Source organism: Coffea arabica, chromosome 2c (assembly GCF_036785885.1).
Source record: "Coffea arabica cultivar ET-39 chromosome 2c, Coffea Arabica ET-39 HiFi, whole genome shotgun sequence".
NCBI lineage: Eukaryota > Viridiplantae > Streptophyta > Magnoliopsida > Gentianales > Rubiaceae > Coffea > Coffea arabica.
In genome coordinates, this window is record NC_092312.1 from 15,374,490 (window position 1) to 15,390,666 (window position 16,177).

At 40.3% G+C, this 16,177-nt stretch overlaps 3 protein-coding genes across 3 annotated transcripts; 2 read left to right on the plus strand and 1 right to left on the minus strand.

Annotated features, from left to right (window-relative positions):
• LOC113726262 (endo-1,4-beta-xylanase 5) lies at positions 1-3,415 on the plus strand. The gene is made up of 8 exons (XM_027249874.2): positions 1-268; positions 389-423; positions 949-1,105; positions 1,205-1,377; positions 1,489-1,590; positions 1,791-1,937; positions 2,107-2,745; positions 2,904-3,415. The coding sequence occupies exons 1-8, from the start codon at positions 130-132 to the stop codon at positions 3,237-3,239; spliced, it is 1,728 nt and encodes a 575-aa protein (XP_027105675.1). The 5' UTR covers positions 1-129; the 3' UTR covers positions 3,240-3,415.
• Positions 3,416-4,957: 1,542 nt separating this feature from the next.
• LOC113726263 (endo-1,4-beta-xylanase 5) lies at positions 4,958-7,857 on the plus strand. The gene is made up of 8 exons (XM_072076777.1): positions 4,958-5,030; positions 5,126-5,178; positions 5,331-5,493; positions 5,904-6,076; positions 6,209-6,310; positions 6,443-6,589; positions 6,684-7,322; positions 7,430-7,857. Exons 1-8 carry the CDS (start codon positions 4,958-4,960, stop codon positions 7,763-7,765), a joined length of 1,686 nt encoding a protein of 561 aa, XP_071932878.1. The 3' UTR covers positions 7,766-7,857.
• A 961-nt stretch (positions 7,858-8,818) lies between these two features.
• Positions 8,819-11,362, minus strand: LOC113726265 (thaumatin-like protein 1). The gene is made up of 3 exons (XM_027249876.2): positions 10,782-11,362; positions 9,915-10,584; positions 8,819-9,389 (listed from the first exon to the last, which is right to left on the minus strand). Exons 1-3 carry the CDS (start codon positions 10,855-10,857, stop codon positions 9,101-9,103), a joined length of 1,035 nt encoding a protein of 344 aa, XP_027105677.1. The 5' UTR covers positions 10,858-11,362; the 3' UTR covers positions 8,819-9,100.
• Between the last annotated feature and the right edge of the window lie 4,815 nt (positions 11,363-16,177).

The following is a 16,177-nucleotide window of genomic DNA, read 5'->3' on the forward strand; positions in this document are numbered from 1 at the left end:
TGAATCCGTCCCACTCCCATACCCATCATCTCTTTGTCTAGTTTCCAGCAGCTACTCCTTCACTGCTGCTTTAGCTGTCAGTTTCTTGCAGGGCATCAACTGGAATCCAATGTTTCTTTTTTTCCAATAATGCCCAATTCTTCCCCAAACAATGCATCCTCATTTCTGGGGAAAGAGAAAACATGGGAGACCATGGGACGGCCTTCCTCCATCTGCCTCTTTCTGATCTTGGGCCTATTTTCTGGCCTTTCCCTCGCTTCTGCTTTTGGTTACGTGATGCTTCTCTCCTCCTTATCTTATCTCATACTGCTGCCTTTTCCTAGGTTTTTACGTTTAGTTGTGTACCACTTAGCATGTTTTAATTATCTTTTTATCTGCTGACTTGCAGATGGGCCACCTTATGATTCCTCGGCATACACGGAGGTGAGGCGACTCTCAATCTGACTCCCTGAATTCCATCTGATTTGTTGCTTAATTGCTATTTGGTAGCTGGAAATTCTTCTTTTAAACAAATTTAACACATTCATGGAGGGCATCTGATTTATTTTATTAGTTACTGGTACCAACATCTTTCTAGCCAACAATGTCAGCGTATATATATATTTTTTTCCCTCAAAAGAAGAGGGAAGTTAGCAACAAGTTTGTAATTTACATTTCATTATTTATTTAACGTTCTGAATAGTACTAACTGGGAAGTAAACTATTACGGCTTCAATAACAAACAAGTACTTCTGCTACTTGAAACTTTCAGAAAGCCAATAACAAGTTAAATGGAATGTTTTATGTTCCAAAGTTCAATCCGACTGACAAAAAAGGCTGCAACTAAGAATGTTTGGTAGAGGAGGGAGCATCAGTTCTTGCAGTATTTGGCTAGTAGTTTGTTACCTTGAACAGTTTGGATTGCAAGAGAAAGAAAACGCTCTAATGGTGGGTGTCATTGTGGAACAGTGTAAGCCGCATGCGGAGGAGCCACTTTACAATGGAGGGATCCTGGAGGATCAACAGCCAGAGTACACATGGGTCATAGGGGCCAAAGGGAATCCAGTTTATTCCCCTGCATTTCGACTGCAAAACCTCGCCCAGGACACCTTTTATTGTTTTTCCAGTTGATTTCCTCACTCAATTTTTTTTTTCTTTTCTAATCAGATTTTGTTCTCTGCTGTCACTTTTTTGACCTCACAACATCTTTGCCTTTCCCTTGCAGCTTGGGTCAAGATAAACGATGCCGGCTCAGTACTCATAAGGGCCACCCTGGTTACAGAGACAACGACCCAAAATTGTACCGGGACTGTTGTTGCCGAGGGTGGATGCTGGTCATTTCTCAAGGGCGGATTCGTATTGACCGCTCCGTCCAGTTCTTCAATACTATATTTGCAGGTATTTTGTCGCCATTTAACGATGTGTATGACAGAAATGAACCTACACGTGTGGAGTTGCCTAGTCCTAGAAACTAAGCGAGGTCATAAGCTTTCTTCTTTCTCTCTGCAGGCTTCAGAGGGCAGAGATATCAGTATGGTGCTTTCCAGCTATTCCTTGCAGCCATTCACTGAGGAGCAGTGGAGATTAAATCAGCAGTACAAAATTAACAAGGTAATTGAAATACACACAACTCGCACCAATTTGGAGGCGGAGGAGCACAAAACCTGGACTATGCCCTTCCAACTCGTTATTTCCCAATAATCTGGAGCTCGACATGCATTTTCTGCTCCTGATGTATAGGCATATTCTGATGGAATATGTTAGCCCCGGCCGGAATCAGCCATGTATTTTTAACGTATCTAATTTTCTAGGCAAGGAAGCGAGCAGTCGCTATTCATGTTTCCAGCAAAGATGGCGTTGAACTGGAAGGTGCAGAAATAACAGTAACACAAGTAGCAAAAGATTTCCCATTTGGTTCAGCGATAGCAAAGACCATCATCGGGAATTTGCGATACCAGGTCTGAAATCAGTCACTGAAGCCCCATATATAGTAGCTTAGCCGCAATGCAAATGTTTACTATGACTTGAGCCAACATGCTGACGGCGTTTGCATTTTTCAACGGATTGACTTATTTCATGCCAGAAGCAGAGCTCAATGTTAACCAGAGTCTCTCTCTATGGTTTCAGAGTTGGTTCAAAGAGCGGTTTAACGCAGCAGTTTTTGAAAATGAGCTCAAGTGGTATGCAACAGAGCCTAAACAAGGGCAGATCAACTACACGATACCTGATCAAATGCTGGAGTTGCTACGAGCCAACCAAATCATTGTTCGAGGCCACAACATATTCTGGGAGGACCCCAAGTACACACCAGAATGGGTTCTCAATCTGACAGATTCCATGCTGCAGTCAGCTGTAAACTCCAGAATAAAGAGCCTCATGGAGAAATACAAAGAAGAATTTATCCACTGGGATGTGAGCAATGAAATGCTTCATTTTGATTTCTACGAGCAACGGCTTGGACGAAATGCCACCTTAAGCTTCTTTGAGACAGCGCATAAATCAGACCCCTTAGCAACATTGTTTCTGAACGAATTTAACGTAGTTGAGACTTGTGATGACGTTAATTCCACAGTAGACACCTATATCTCAAGGCTAAGAGAACTCAAGCTAGGCGGAGTAACAATGGGTGGAATCGGCCTTGAGGGTCACTTTACAGTACCTAATCTTCCTCTAATGAGAGCCATTCTCGATAAACTTGCTACGCTAGGACTTCCAATTTGGCTAACAGAAGTTGATATTAGCAAAACTCTTACTAAGGAAACACAAGTGAGTATCTCCTCTCTCTCTTATAGTCATTCTGCCTCTGAAGATTCAACGAATTTAATCAGCGCCGCCCCTAACGTAATTCAATTCACCTAGTTAACTTTTTTTGACTCCTTTGCCAGAACACAATGAATTAGAAATTTTTTTTTTTGGGTGAACAGGGTCTTTACCTAGAAGAAGTTTTGCGAGAGGGCTTCTCCCATCCGTCCGTGAAAGGAATAATGATGTGGACAGCACTTCATCCATATGGCTGTTACCAAATGTGCCTTACTGATAATGAATTTCATAACCTTCCTGCGGGAGATGTGGTTGACAAGCTCCTTAGAGAGTGGCAAACAGGGACGTTAGAGGGCCATACCGACGGGCAGGGTTCGTTCAGCTTTCATGGCTTTCTGGGTGAATACAAGGTAACTGCCAGGTATGGTGACAAGAGCGTCAACTCAAGCTTCTCGCTCAGCCAAGGAGACGAGACTCGACACTTTAATATCCAAATATAACGCTGGAATACCGCTCTGCACTAGTGTAGTGACCAATACTTTGGCGCTAATTTTTTTAGCAAAAGCTTCATGCGTATGCAATCGCGCAATTACAAAACAATACACCAACACTTCAACTAAGCGCGCGCGCGCGCACACACATATATATATACGTGTGTATGTAGTTTCTTCTCTTATCCTTGAAATACTACTATGAGCTGTGATCTAAACTGTCAGGGTTTAACTCAATCAAGATTAGGGTGTTAAAAACATTAGTGTGATTCAACCAGAAAATTAGAAAATAAAGAAATTGCCAAATGAGTATGAGCGAGCGTGTTTTATTTTTATTTTATTTTTCCTTTTCTTTTCTTTTCTCAGTTACAGGGTATGGACCCTTGAAATGTTAATAACAACATATTGGCTATTCTAGTTCTGGATCTGGCCTGGTCTAGTGCAGCAATGGGCCTATATTGGACACAGCCATTTTTCGACCCAGAAAATACTAAGGCTCCCCATTCAACAGACAACAGAACAGAATGGGGATAAAATTGGATCGCACTGCGACTTTTCACAACATTCCTCTTGGTTTGGCTTACCGTGAAGGAAGGAAGTGTCCGAACATGCGTTTTTCTATATGTTTTCATGAACTAGAGCCTACCATATTTAATAATGGAGCATGTTGTATTGCATTTTTAATAGAATCCTGCGATTCCAAGAACTTACCTATATGATCCAATGGCCTCTAAAACAATTTGGCACGCAAACAAGTCTAATTTATTTATACTAAGTTTGCATGTCATGAAAGTATTATATTGTAAACATCTGAATCCTAAAGCTGGAAAATTGGCGTGGCCGAGAGGGAGGTTTAGATGTAAGCCTTCGGGTTTCGGAAGGCAGCAAGAGAACTCTCCTAATAAGTGGCCGACGGTACATCCTTCCTTCCATGGCATATATTACTTGCAATTCGTTGTAGTCGTAGTAGAACCTGGTTTTGTCTCTGTCTTTGTCTTGAGGATATATGATTCTTCTTGTCTTGCTCCTTAATTTCTTCTCAATCCTTTTCTTTGGTCTTGCAGATTCTCCGTTCCACACTCCTTAAACCGCAGCAATTGCATCATCCGCGTAAAACTTTTCCTATTCTTTTCAAGTTTTTCTTTTTTTTTTTTTCTCTTTTGAATTGTATTTATTGTGTAGGGATCTTTGCTAAACTTCATTCGGACATTTTTAAATAGAAAACAAAGTTGAGACGGTAAGGTAATCTGTCATTGTGCATAGTTGTGGAAAGCAAGTATAGCTGAAGAAGTAAGTAGAAAGACGTCGAAGGGCAAGGCTCTAAGCTTAAGCCAGTGGCCAGCTGCAACATACGTACGTAGTACGTAGAGTAGAATTTTCATATTTCTATCAGCACACTCAAATGCAGACAGAGGTGCGGTCCTAAACTCGACCACAACAAACCCAATATGTATGTGAATAGATATTCAACCCAAACCTTGTCAATTACCTAACGATTTAAGTAGGTTGAAAGTTTAAAAAAAGAACCCAAGAAACAATTGCATCAGGATTTCTGCCTGAGACGCATGTTCGTTCTTGCATGACATTGATTTGTTACTAGTATTTCATATTTGAGTAAATATTAATTATTGTGGGAGCTCCTTCCAGACACCACAGTATAGGCCAGTTCAGAATCGAATTAATTGGGTGGAGAGATTTCTATGCATTTTCAGCTTGTAGTGGACAGTATGGATGATCGCTTGTTAGCCTCTTTCTTGGTGGTAACTCTGCTTATTGGCTCTTCATTTTCTGTTGCTTATGGTGCCAGCCCTCTCTCTCGCTTTTCTTTTTCTTCTTTTTTGGCGTATGTTTTCCAACGTTATTTTGTGTTCTCTTTTTTTTCTTTTTCCCCTAAACTTCTCGCTTGGCTGCAGATGGACCTGTCTATGACTATTCTGCCTACACTGCAGTAAGTGAATCAAGATGTTATATTGCAATGTTTACTTTTAAAGAATTGTTATTGTTTTTGTAGTGATCATTCTCAAACATCAATTCACTACTGCCCCATTTGCACTCAAAAACTTCTTCTGCTTCCCCCCCTGGCCCCCTTTTTTTCACAAGTGCAAATCAGCACCAGAAGATCCCCTATACAATGGTGGGATTATAAAGGATCGAGTTCATGGTAGAAGGCATCACAAGCTCAGCTTGTCTGGAAGTCGAGATAATTCCCCTGCAGCATTCGTCTTCTACAATCTCCCCGGCAAAACCTTCTATTCCTTCTCCAGTTGAGTGCAATATTTATTCAGCTACCTACACGTTTTCCATGAGCTAGTCAATTTCAACACAAACTACCAACTGGTGTAAAAACGACGAGAAACAACCAGCGCCGAGGTTATGCTACGTTTCGGTGATACTTCGCGCCTTGGTTGCCAAGTACATCAAATTTATGAACCCAAAAAAAAAAAAAAAATCCCTGAACCAGAATTTTTTTCCTGGAGTAACGGGACATTATTCAATGAAGTAAAAATAGTTTCGCGGAACAGAATTAATGGTGGTGCAAGACTGATTGGGAGTTCAATCGTAACTGTGTCAATGCGTTTGTAGTACCCGTAGTTTGGGTGTTTTTTTGTACATGTAAGAACTTAATGTTGAACAAGTCCAGAATATACATAATTGGTATACGCTAAAAAACAGGTTGGCTAAAGGTAGAAGATGCAGACTCATCCTCCATACAGGCAAGCGTGACAACAGACAAAACGACGTATCAATGCGCGGGCACTGTAATCGCAAAGCAAGACTGCTGGTCATTTCTCAAAGGTGGCTTTGTACTCGACTCAACTTCGAATTCTACTTTTCTGTTTCTTCAGGTAGGTTACTCCCACTAAAATCATCCCCACAATACTTCGATTAAAATCATTGCCACCATATGTCAATTTATTAATCGTACATGAAATTAAGCCCCGGATCTTTTTGTCAATTTCTTTTCTCCCGCGTGGCAGGATGCAGATGGGGGAGATGTCAATATAAGCATCGCGAGCGCTTCTCTGCAGCCTTTCACTCAGGAGCAATGGAGGATAAACCAAGAATATAGTATCAATACTGTACTTAAATCGTTCTGCATCTTCTTCTTCTTCTTCTTTTTTTTTTAAATATATATCAATAATTGCGCGCCTCTTTCCACTCCCGTAGCATCTGTAGCAACATTCTGATTTCAATTACCAAAAATGCTCCAGAAAAGAAAACGTGCCGCCATGATACACGTAGCAGATGTCCATGGACGGAGGTTGGAAGGAGCACTAGTTGAGGTGGAGCAAATTTCAAGAGAGTTTCCTTTCGGATCTGCAATTGCCAGCACTATCCTTGGAAATTTGCCATACCAGGTTTGGTCTGTTAGACTAGTGTTACTCGAGTTTGAAATAAAGTCTTTGTTCATGGAGAAACAAGGAGCCAACCAAAGAAAACAAATTGTTTCAGAACTGGTTTGTGGAGCGGTTCAATGCTGCGGTATTCGAAAACGAACTCAAGTGGTACGCAACAGAACCTCAGCAAGGAATTGTCAACTACACAGTGCCAGATCAGATGTTGGAATTTGCTCGTGGCAACCAAATCATGGTCAGAGGTCATAACATATTCTGGGAGAACCCCAAGTATTCACCTCCGTGGGTTCTCAATCTCACCGGACCAGAGCTGAAGGTGGCTGTCAACTCACGCATACAAAGTTTAATGTCTCAATACAAGAGTGAGTTCATACACTGGGATGTGAGCAATGAAATGCTTCATTTCGACTTCTACGAGCAAAAACTCGGTCCGGATGCCAGTCTGCAATTTTTTGAAACATCCCATCAAGCAGACCCTTTAGCCACCTTGTTTATGAATGAATATAATGTGGTGGAGACTTGTTTTGACATGAACTCCACCGTGGATGCCTACATATCGAGGTTGAGAGAACTCGAGAGAGCCGGAGTTTCAATGGACGGAATTGGCCTAGAAAGTCACTTCACCATTCCAAACCCTCCACTAATGAGGGCAATACTGGATAAATTGGCGACACTAAACCTTCCAATTTGGCTTACAGAGGTAGACATCGGCAATACACTCGATCAACAAACTCAGGTCTGATACCTTTTCAGTTGAATCATTATTAGTTACTTGCACAATTTTAGAATCTCTGTAGCTAATAATCTGATCCTGAACTCCTTTTTCGGTTCTTTGTTCATCAGGCTAGGTATCTTGAAGCGGTTCTGAGAGAGGGCTTCTCACATCCTTCTGTAAATGGCATTATGCTCTGGACAGCATTACATCCTAATGGGTGTTATCAGATGTGCTTAACGGACAACTATTTTCGCAACCTCCCAGCCGGGGATGTTGTTGACAATCTCCTCAAAGAATGGCAAACTGGGGCGGTCGAGGGTCAAACAGATGATCATGGTTCATTTAGTTTCTACGGATTCTTTGGTGAATACAAGGTAACTGTTTGCTACGGCAACAGAACAGTCACCTCAACATTCTCCCTTTGTCAAGGTGATGAAACGAGACATCTAAACATTCAGCTGTAAATCTTAGTAACATCAACCAATTACTAGAACGGACTTCATAACTTCCTGTTACTAAATTACAAAAAAAAAAAAAAAAAATCCGGCTATGAGGCCTGATGCAGCTAGGTATGCTTTTTTCTCCATTAGAAAAATGGACTTTACCTGCTAAAATTAAAAATTCCAACTCGCAGCACCCCAACCGTCAACCTCGGGCAGGAATTGATTAGAACGTTTTCCCGGTATGAACGGAATATGATATAGGGGCCGCGATGCAGCTTATAGAGCACAATACCACATCTTTTCATGCAAACATATAATCTGATATTGCCAAAGATTATTGCGGAACTTTTTAAAGGTCAGACAAGGGAGTGGAATCTTCTGAATATATGGCATATCTGCAGGAAAAGGCAGCAGGCAGGCAGCCTCTTTTTCCCTCCCAGATCTAATTTAATCTCTCATCAATTTATTCGGGGCCAGCAATAACTTTATGAGCCACTTAGAATTCAGTATGGGATTAGTTAGAAAATTATCAAATAAAGTCCACTACATGCTCCTTCCCCCGCCTTTTTTCCAAAGCCGGAGAGGAAAGAGGACGAGGCACGGCCCACGGGACAGGATAATCCCACTTTTTGACTTTATTCCATTCTAATTCAAAGACCAGATGACTAATGAAACCGTATTGGGCCAAGGGGATGATGACGGCCTTTGAAATGCAACAACCCGTTTCACACATCATCCCGAATGCTCGCAGCTGCTTACCATACATATGGTGAGCAGCATCCCCATTTACCATTGCTGAGCCGCAGAGGACACGGTTCTGTTGGTAATGGATGCATTTACCATAGCAGACAAAAACACTTGTTAAAGCCATGCTTGCAATTCCCGCAAAGCGTGCCTTTATCACTCCCTCTTTGCATTAGTTCCCCAAAACCAATACTTTCTGCGCATTAGTTCCCCAAGTATTAATTATTGCCAAACTATTCCCGCTCCTTTTTGTCAGAAACTATTCCCGTTCCTCAAAGTGAAAACATTTTCACAAATATCTCTTCAAAGCAGCCCACTAAACAGCAACCCTACAAACGAGCATACTTCAGCTCTTGCAAACTTGATACCAACAAAACTTTAGAAATGGAACAAAGTTAATAAAATTAGCAAAGGAAAAGAACATTACGTATGCACATTTAAAGGGAAATACATAGAGACTACTCCTAGAAAAAGGACTAACAATGTGCAAAACCCCATCTCATTTCCGGCCAACCAAGCCCTGCTGCTGGTCCTCCGTTTTCAATGAATCAAAATTATGTATGCACGGGAGACCAAAACCCAGAAAAGCAAAGACACAATAATAATTTCTTCCTACAACTGCAGAAAGCAGAGGCTGAGTGCAGCGACGGCAAATAATAGCCCGGAGTGCAAAACAGATGCAGCAAGTGTCCTGGTTGAGGCCCCCATGGCCAGACCAGCCAAGTACGAACCATCTGCCAGCATAGCCTGAGAACCTGTATCCGACTCCGAGCCAGAGTCAATAACCATCGAACCTGACCCGGTTTGTGACCCCATATTACCTGATTCTGACATTGACCCATCGCCACCATTTGTCGTCGATGTCGTTGTCGTTGGTGTGGGATCTTTCGAGGATTTCTGACTGCACAGTTCACAGGGGATAGATAATCAGTAGTATGATGCATTAACCATTTGGTGACTACACCAATCACATTTACTAACTTCTGCAGTGCAAGTAACTACCCAGTTCAGATCATTTGGTGAAACATTTATTACCCCGTCAACCTGCTAAATTGCACTGACAGCCATTCATCAACGATATAGGGTGAAAGAAAGAGTAAATGCACACTACATCACAAAAAATATCACTCTGCTAAGCTAAATTTGCATAGATGTTTATGGAGTTACGGGGAGTAAAACTTTTAGTCTAAAACGTAAGGATACTTTCATTTTACCCTCATATTAGCAAGAACACGGAGAATGGGACATCATTTTATCTTGCACCAGAATTCCCATGAAAGAAAAGAAAAGGAGAAATTAGAAAATACTCTTACTGCTACCTTTATAATTCCATCCTTTTTTTTTTACACTACTGAAGTCTCAATTAAATAATAAATACCAGCCCCAAAACAAAACTAACAATGAGAAAGGAAATGTGTAAACTTACCTGGGCATAGAGGGGCAAAACGTGACCGTATAATCAGCACCGCTGCAGGTGAAAGTACTAGTTGGGTCATCATAAGCGTAGCTGTAGGATCTCGGGCAAGCCGACTTGAACACTTGCGAGTAAACCGACGGCTTACACGACGACGGTGAGTTGTACTCGCCGCTGCAGCAGTACTCTGGACTCCCAAAGGCCTCACAGGCGCTTTTACAAGCATTTCCATCCCCCACCCGCAACTCAGCCGGGCAGATCCTGTTCAGATCCGTCACGCAACCCGTCGAAGCGCACATTCCCGACCCGCCCGTCCCTTCAACTATCATGGCCACATTGTAGCCGTCCACGAGGCTGACGTCATAGAAGTCCTGGCCGCCAGTCCCCAAGGAGAACTCAGCCAGCGTCGCCGGTGGGGCAGCTCCTGCCCCGTTGCATTCCACCTGGCCAGACCCGCAGTCGCCGGTGGCGCATGAACCCGACCCGGATCCATCGAAGTTGCAGCCCGTTCTTCCCCAGAATCGGCCGGACCAGCCGGTCGGAGCGATGAAGGAGCGCGAAGCGTCACTTGGGAGCTCGAACCCGGTGCTGTCGAGACTTGGGCTGCCGGCATTTGCTAAAACCCCTGGCCAGACTGTGTACTCACATTTGTTCACAAATGTGAATGTAGTCCCCCGAACGCCTGAAAAAAGAAACGTGACTAAGAGAATGCGAAGCAAAGAAAGCCCAAATCCAAAATCTTTAGCTTACCACCTAGTGATTATTCCAAAGCAATAATTAAAAGAAAAGATTAGCGAAAACGAAATCTCTGGCCGATACATTAAATGTAGTTGGTGAAAACGTGCTGATATTTTGGGAGTAAAGAAATGTTTTGCTTACCTGTGAAAAGGGTGAGGAAAGCTAGGGAGAAGACGAGAATGGGGGAGGTGGAAGAAGGGAATGAGGGGAGATCCATGTGGGTGGGTTGCTGGAATAGTATAGTATGTGGTTATTGTTTCTTTTTTGGGTTGTATCTTTTCGTTTGCTGTTGGTCTTTTCTGCTTGGGAGGAATCAATGGGGAATGAGTTGGAGAAGAAAGGTGGAAGAAGAAAGTTTTTAGTTTTGGGGTAATGTGAAATGGGGTGGGGTTATGCGTTCGTTTTGGTGTTAGATAGACGGTGAAAAAAGGCGAAGCAGGTACAGATACTGGCAATGAGAGGTGTGGGGAGGGAGAAAGAGAAAAGGACGAGTTGGAGTGTCCTCTTGACTGATGCAGGGCTCTGTTTTGTTAACAGAAACAAGAGCAAAGCCCTGCTTCAGCTTGAATGCTGCTGTTGTAGCAGAGGAGTGGTACTGGAAACGGGACTGTGGGAGAAAGAGTGAACTTGAGAATTATGGATGCTATTTCTATGCCATTGTACTACTACAAGTTTTTCTCTTTTTCTTTTACGTCTATTAGTCCAAAAAAAAAAAAAGGGCCGAGGAGGCACTGGTGCCTAGGGAGCAAGTTATGGCCATCAGCAGCTGCAAAAGGATAAAATGCACACTCCCAGGGCAGGAGTGTCAAGGGTAAAAGAATGCCAACAGAATCTGGCTTTCCCATATCCTTACTGTTGCATTCACAAGTCGGATAGTAATTGTATGGGATAGATTCAAAAGCGTAGATATGGTAATTAATTGAGCGCATTATTGTTAAAATATGGCATGATGATGATGATGATGATGGCAGAGGCCGTGGTGACGTGGTTTGAGTTGGTGCTTGTCTAGGGCTGTCAACGGGTCGGATCCGGATCGGAGTTCATTATTCCGAACACAGACCCAAATCACTATACCGGAACCGGATCCGATCCGTTTATCTGACGGGTCTTTTATTCTATGTTTCGGATCCGGATCCGGCGGGTCCCGGATTCGGATCGGGTCTACTCGTACAAATTTAGCAAAATTTATAAATTCTAATAAAAATGAGAAAACAATATATTTATAAACTAATTTCTAACTAATGCAAAGAAAAAACCAAATAAGAAAAGAAATCAAATTGACTTTACTCAAATACATCACCCTAATCAAATTATATTGATAAATATATATTTTTTAAATTATTAATTCATTTATATCCGGATCCGGGTCTAATACGGGTGGGAATACTATATTCCGTATCTGACCCTTTTTTTTGTTTGACAAAACGGATCCGGATCCGGATCCGAAAAATGGAATTAAATCTCTACCCATACCCGCAATAATTTCACGGATCCGGTCCGGATCCGGGTCTAGACCCGACCCGTTGACAGGCCTATGTTTGTCCTGTAGCTTGTGGCCTTATTTGCCAGGCAACTTTTTTTTAAAGTTTGTCAGTAATAAATTTTTGGAAAAATCGTTCAAAACGTCTCTCACATTTTATAAAATAATTTTTTTCGTTCCTTACTTTTAAAAATATAATTTTACGTCCCTTACAAATTTATATTGATCAAACTTGATCTCTACTTAAGTTTCCGACTAGTTTTTTGTGGGAATTCATCACGTGCCTTGCACGTGATCATTTTTTTAAGGCAAAATTGTCAAATCAGATTTTATATAATTTGATTCATAATTCCTCACAATTCATAAAATAAATTTTTTCGTCCCTTATATTTCACAAAATGAATTTTTTCATCCTTCACATTTTTCAAAATAAATTTTTTCATCTTTTATTGATCATGTGTGTGAATAATTTTTTTTAAATCCATGTATATATCTATTTGATTTCACCTGAACAGTACGAATAGCATGTGAAATCAAATAGAGATATATTACATACTATTCATACTGCTCAAGTGAAATCAAATAAATATATATATATGAATTTAAAAAAATTGTTAGTTTTTCACTTATATTCATTTTCTTTTACTCCAATTTTGAAAATAAAGAAGACATTTAATTCTAAATATTTTCGAGTGTTTATATCAAATTAAATTTGGATAGGAAAAGTAAACAAAAAAAAAGTATGACAAAAAGAAATAAGTGGTTAGCACTTTCAAATTTTAAGATAATCACAAGGCAAGTAATTCAATTGTTGGCCTTAAAAGTGTCGAATAGAAATTTCAGATTTAAACTGAAATTTGTTAGCACAATGATAGAATTCGAGTTAAGATCCATTAATTAGATAACTTTATTATACAGTTCAATAAATAAATTATTATCAAAAGAGAATGTCACAAATATTGAATAGGTTCAAATGGTGAAATCATATAAATATATACATGGGTTTCAAACAAAATTATTAATTTTAAACCCCTATATATATATATATATATATATATCTATTGAATAGCGTGTGTATAACTACGATTAGCATGTTTAGATGAAATTCAATAGAGATAAATTACATGTTATTCATACCGTTCAGATAAAATCAAATAGACATATACATGGAAGAAAAAAACTATTCGTACATATGATCAATGAGAGATGAAAAAATTCATTTTGAAAAATGTGAGGGATAAAAACGTTCATTTTTTGAAATGTGAGGAATGAAACAATTTATTTTGTAAAATGTTAGGGACAAAAAAATTTATTTTGTGAAATGTGAGAGACTATGAATAAAATTATGTAAAAATATGATTTGACAATTTTACCCTTAAAATGATCACATACAAGTCACGTGGTGGATTCCGACAAAAAACTAGTCGAAAACTTAGGTAGGGGCCAAGTTCGGTTAATTTAAATTTGTAAGGGACGTAAAATTACATTTTTAAAAGTGAGGGACGAAAAAAGTCATCTTATAAAATGTGAGGGACGTTTTGAACAATTTTTCCTAAATTTTTTAATAATTTTAATTACAATAATTTCAAAAAAAATTTTAAAATTTTAAAATTATATATTTTAAAATATCCAAAATTTTACGCATTTCAAAAATTTTTTTAATAACTTCTACAATAAATTATAGTAAAATTTTAAATTAACACCCGAAAAAATTCACTTGTCTAAGGCCGAGTTCTCGACTTAAAGTAGTGGAGTAGGGCAAAAACTTGGATAAATCCGGTCTACGGTCCCACCTGTAGACCGAGTGACCCATAATGTGCCGCGTCCTCTTCTCATTTTCAAGTTCTTCCTCGCCTGAAAAATCTACCAATGACAGGATCCTTCAAGCTTTTTCTCTGCATATCCTGACCTCAATCCTCCCAGTTACCGCCACCATTATGAATTCCTCCATCCCACCTAACTTCACCGCTCTCTTCTCTTATGTGTTACCGCCGGCACCTCCTGCATGCAATTCTCCCAGTTTGAAAACTCCTCCTTCCTCTCCACGAGATTCTCTTCCCCTTCAGGCTTTTTGAGACAAAAAATCCACCTCTTTATATGTTTCATCATCTCCTCTGCCCAATCTTTGAGTTTGAGTATATAAGACACTAAGACTTACAGTAGTGTCTCTTTAGTAGATCTGCAAATCAAACGAAAGATAGGACTCATGAATTTTCTTCCTTTCTTCTTCTCCCAAGATTTTCTCTGCCTCAAGTTTGGCTGGCTCCTTTCTCATGTGATTTTGTTGATATAAATTTGTTTGTTTGAGAATGAGTTCCACCTTTCAATTGATTACTTTGGCATGCATAAACATGATTCAAAAGGCATCTCTATATATTTTACTACACCACTCAGTTGGGGTGTTACCGTCGAGAGACAAAAGGGAAGAAAAGCAACGCACTGCTGCGATTGAAGAAGCTCGGGAAGAGATCCTGAGTCGGCGTCGTTTTGGAACAATAAAGCTTCGAAGGAGCAAATTTCTGATTTCTGAGTACTTCATTTCTATTGATGGCGTGGCACATTGTAGGTCACTCGGTCTACGGATGGGCTAGTAGACCGGATTTACCCAAGTTGTTTTTGCCGTGAAGTAGCGGAGCGGTCTATGGATTACGAATTTTGACCCCCTTTGGACTTTTTGGACCTGGTGTACCGTGCCCATATGAGACTCTTCGGTACAAGACACTGGTGCAAAAAATTCGTTTGACCAAGCACCCCCATTTCTTCGATTTCCCAAGCTGTCTCATAGATTTGTGTACAATGTACAGTCCACTGGGAACCAACTACTGTCCAATAGTTGGCCATCAGAAGAATCTCAGAAATTCCTTTAGGTGTGGAGGTTAAGCAATCCCTTAATACGCATGCTAATTTAAAATTTTTTAAAAATTTCATCAACGAGTGTAAAAGGCTTATCTTGCACTCGGCTGGTCTGGTCTGATAGACTCAATTTGACCGTATCGGGCCTTTTTTCTCCACAAGTGATCTTCACGTTAATTGATCCACATAACGAACCTTTTCAGGACTACTGCTAGGACAGCAAATCGCAATTTCAACCATGAAAAGCCAATAACAAAAGGGAAAAAAAAAATCAAACAAGATTTTATTTATGGTGTCGGCTCTATATCCCTTAAGCTAATCCACCAGAATATAAAGACTCCTAGTCATCTAAGTGTGTGTATATATATATATATATTGCAGGTGGAGTTGGTGTGGTGGTGAGGCTGTAATGGCTACACGGATCACTGGAGCTCATAATGCAGAACATGTGGAATGCTTGGCATTTTCTCCGTGCTTTGGAGTTTGCAAGAGACTTTGGAATCACACATTTCTCGCTAGAATGGGATGCTTTAAGTATTGTTGAGAGGATATTTGTCATTGATAGGTAACTTAATTCATGACATATGATGGCTGCCTTTGATTTTGTCAAAGTTAGTTATGTGAGGAGGACCAACAATGGTCCTGCCCACGTCATGTCAAAAATGTCGTTGTCTCTTGAGAGAAGTGGAGTATGGTTTGTGAACTCGTTATTAGTGATGCTGCTCTTGAAGATTTGACATGAATGGAGGTTTTCTTTTATGCTTCACAAAAAAAAAAAAAAGTGTATGCATTACCCGTAATTAATCCAAAATGAGTGTATTGTAGACTCATCACTCGGCATGTACCTGATCACCCAATCATAAGCATCGCTGTTGCAACGGATCTTCTGTCTCACATCCAGTGCCATTCTCTGTCCCACTTTTTATTATATTGCTATTTCTCCTACATAAATATCATGTTTTAGTTCTTCTTTGTTTCATTAAGATCCAATAACTATTAATTAAGTAAAAAATAAATACAGCAGCTTAAAAAATATAGCAAAAAATTCATAAAAAAATGAGATAGAGAATGACACTGGGTGTGGGACAGAAGATACGTTGCGCATCGCTGCCTACTTCAATTACTAATGAATCAAGGCATACGCCTGCTCCGGTTTTACACCCCCCCTCCCCCACACAACCCTTTCCCAAAAAATGATAAGAGG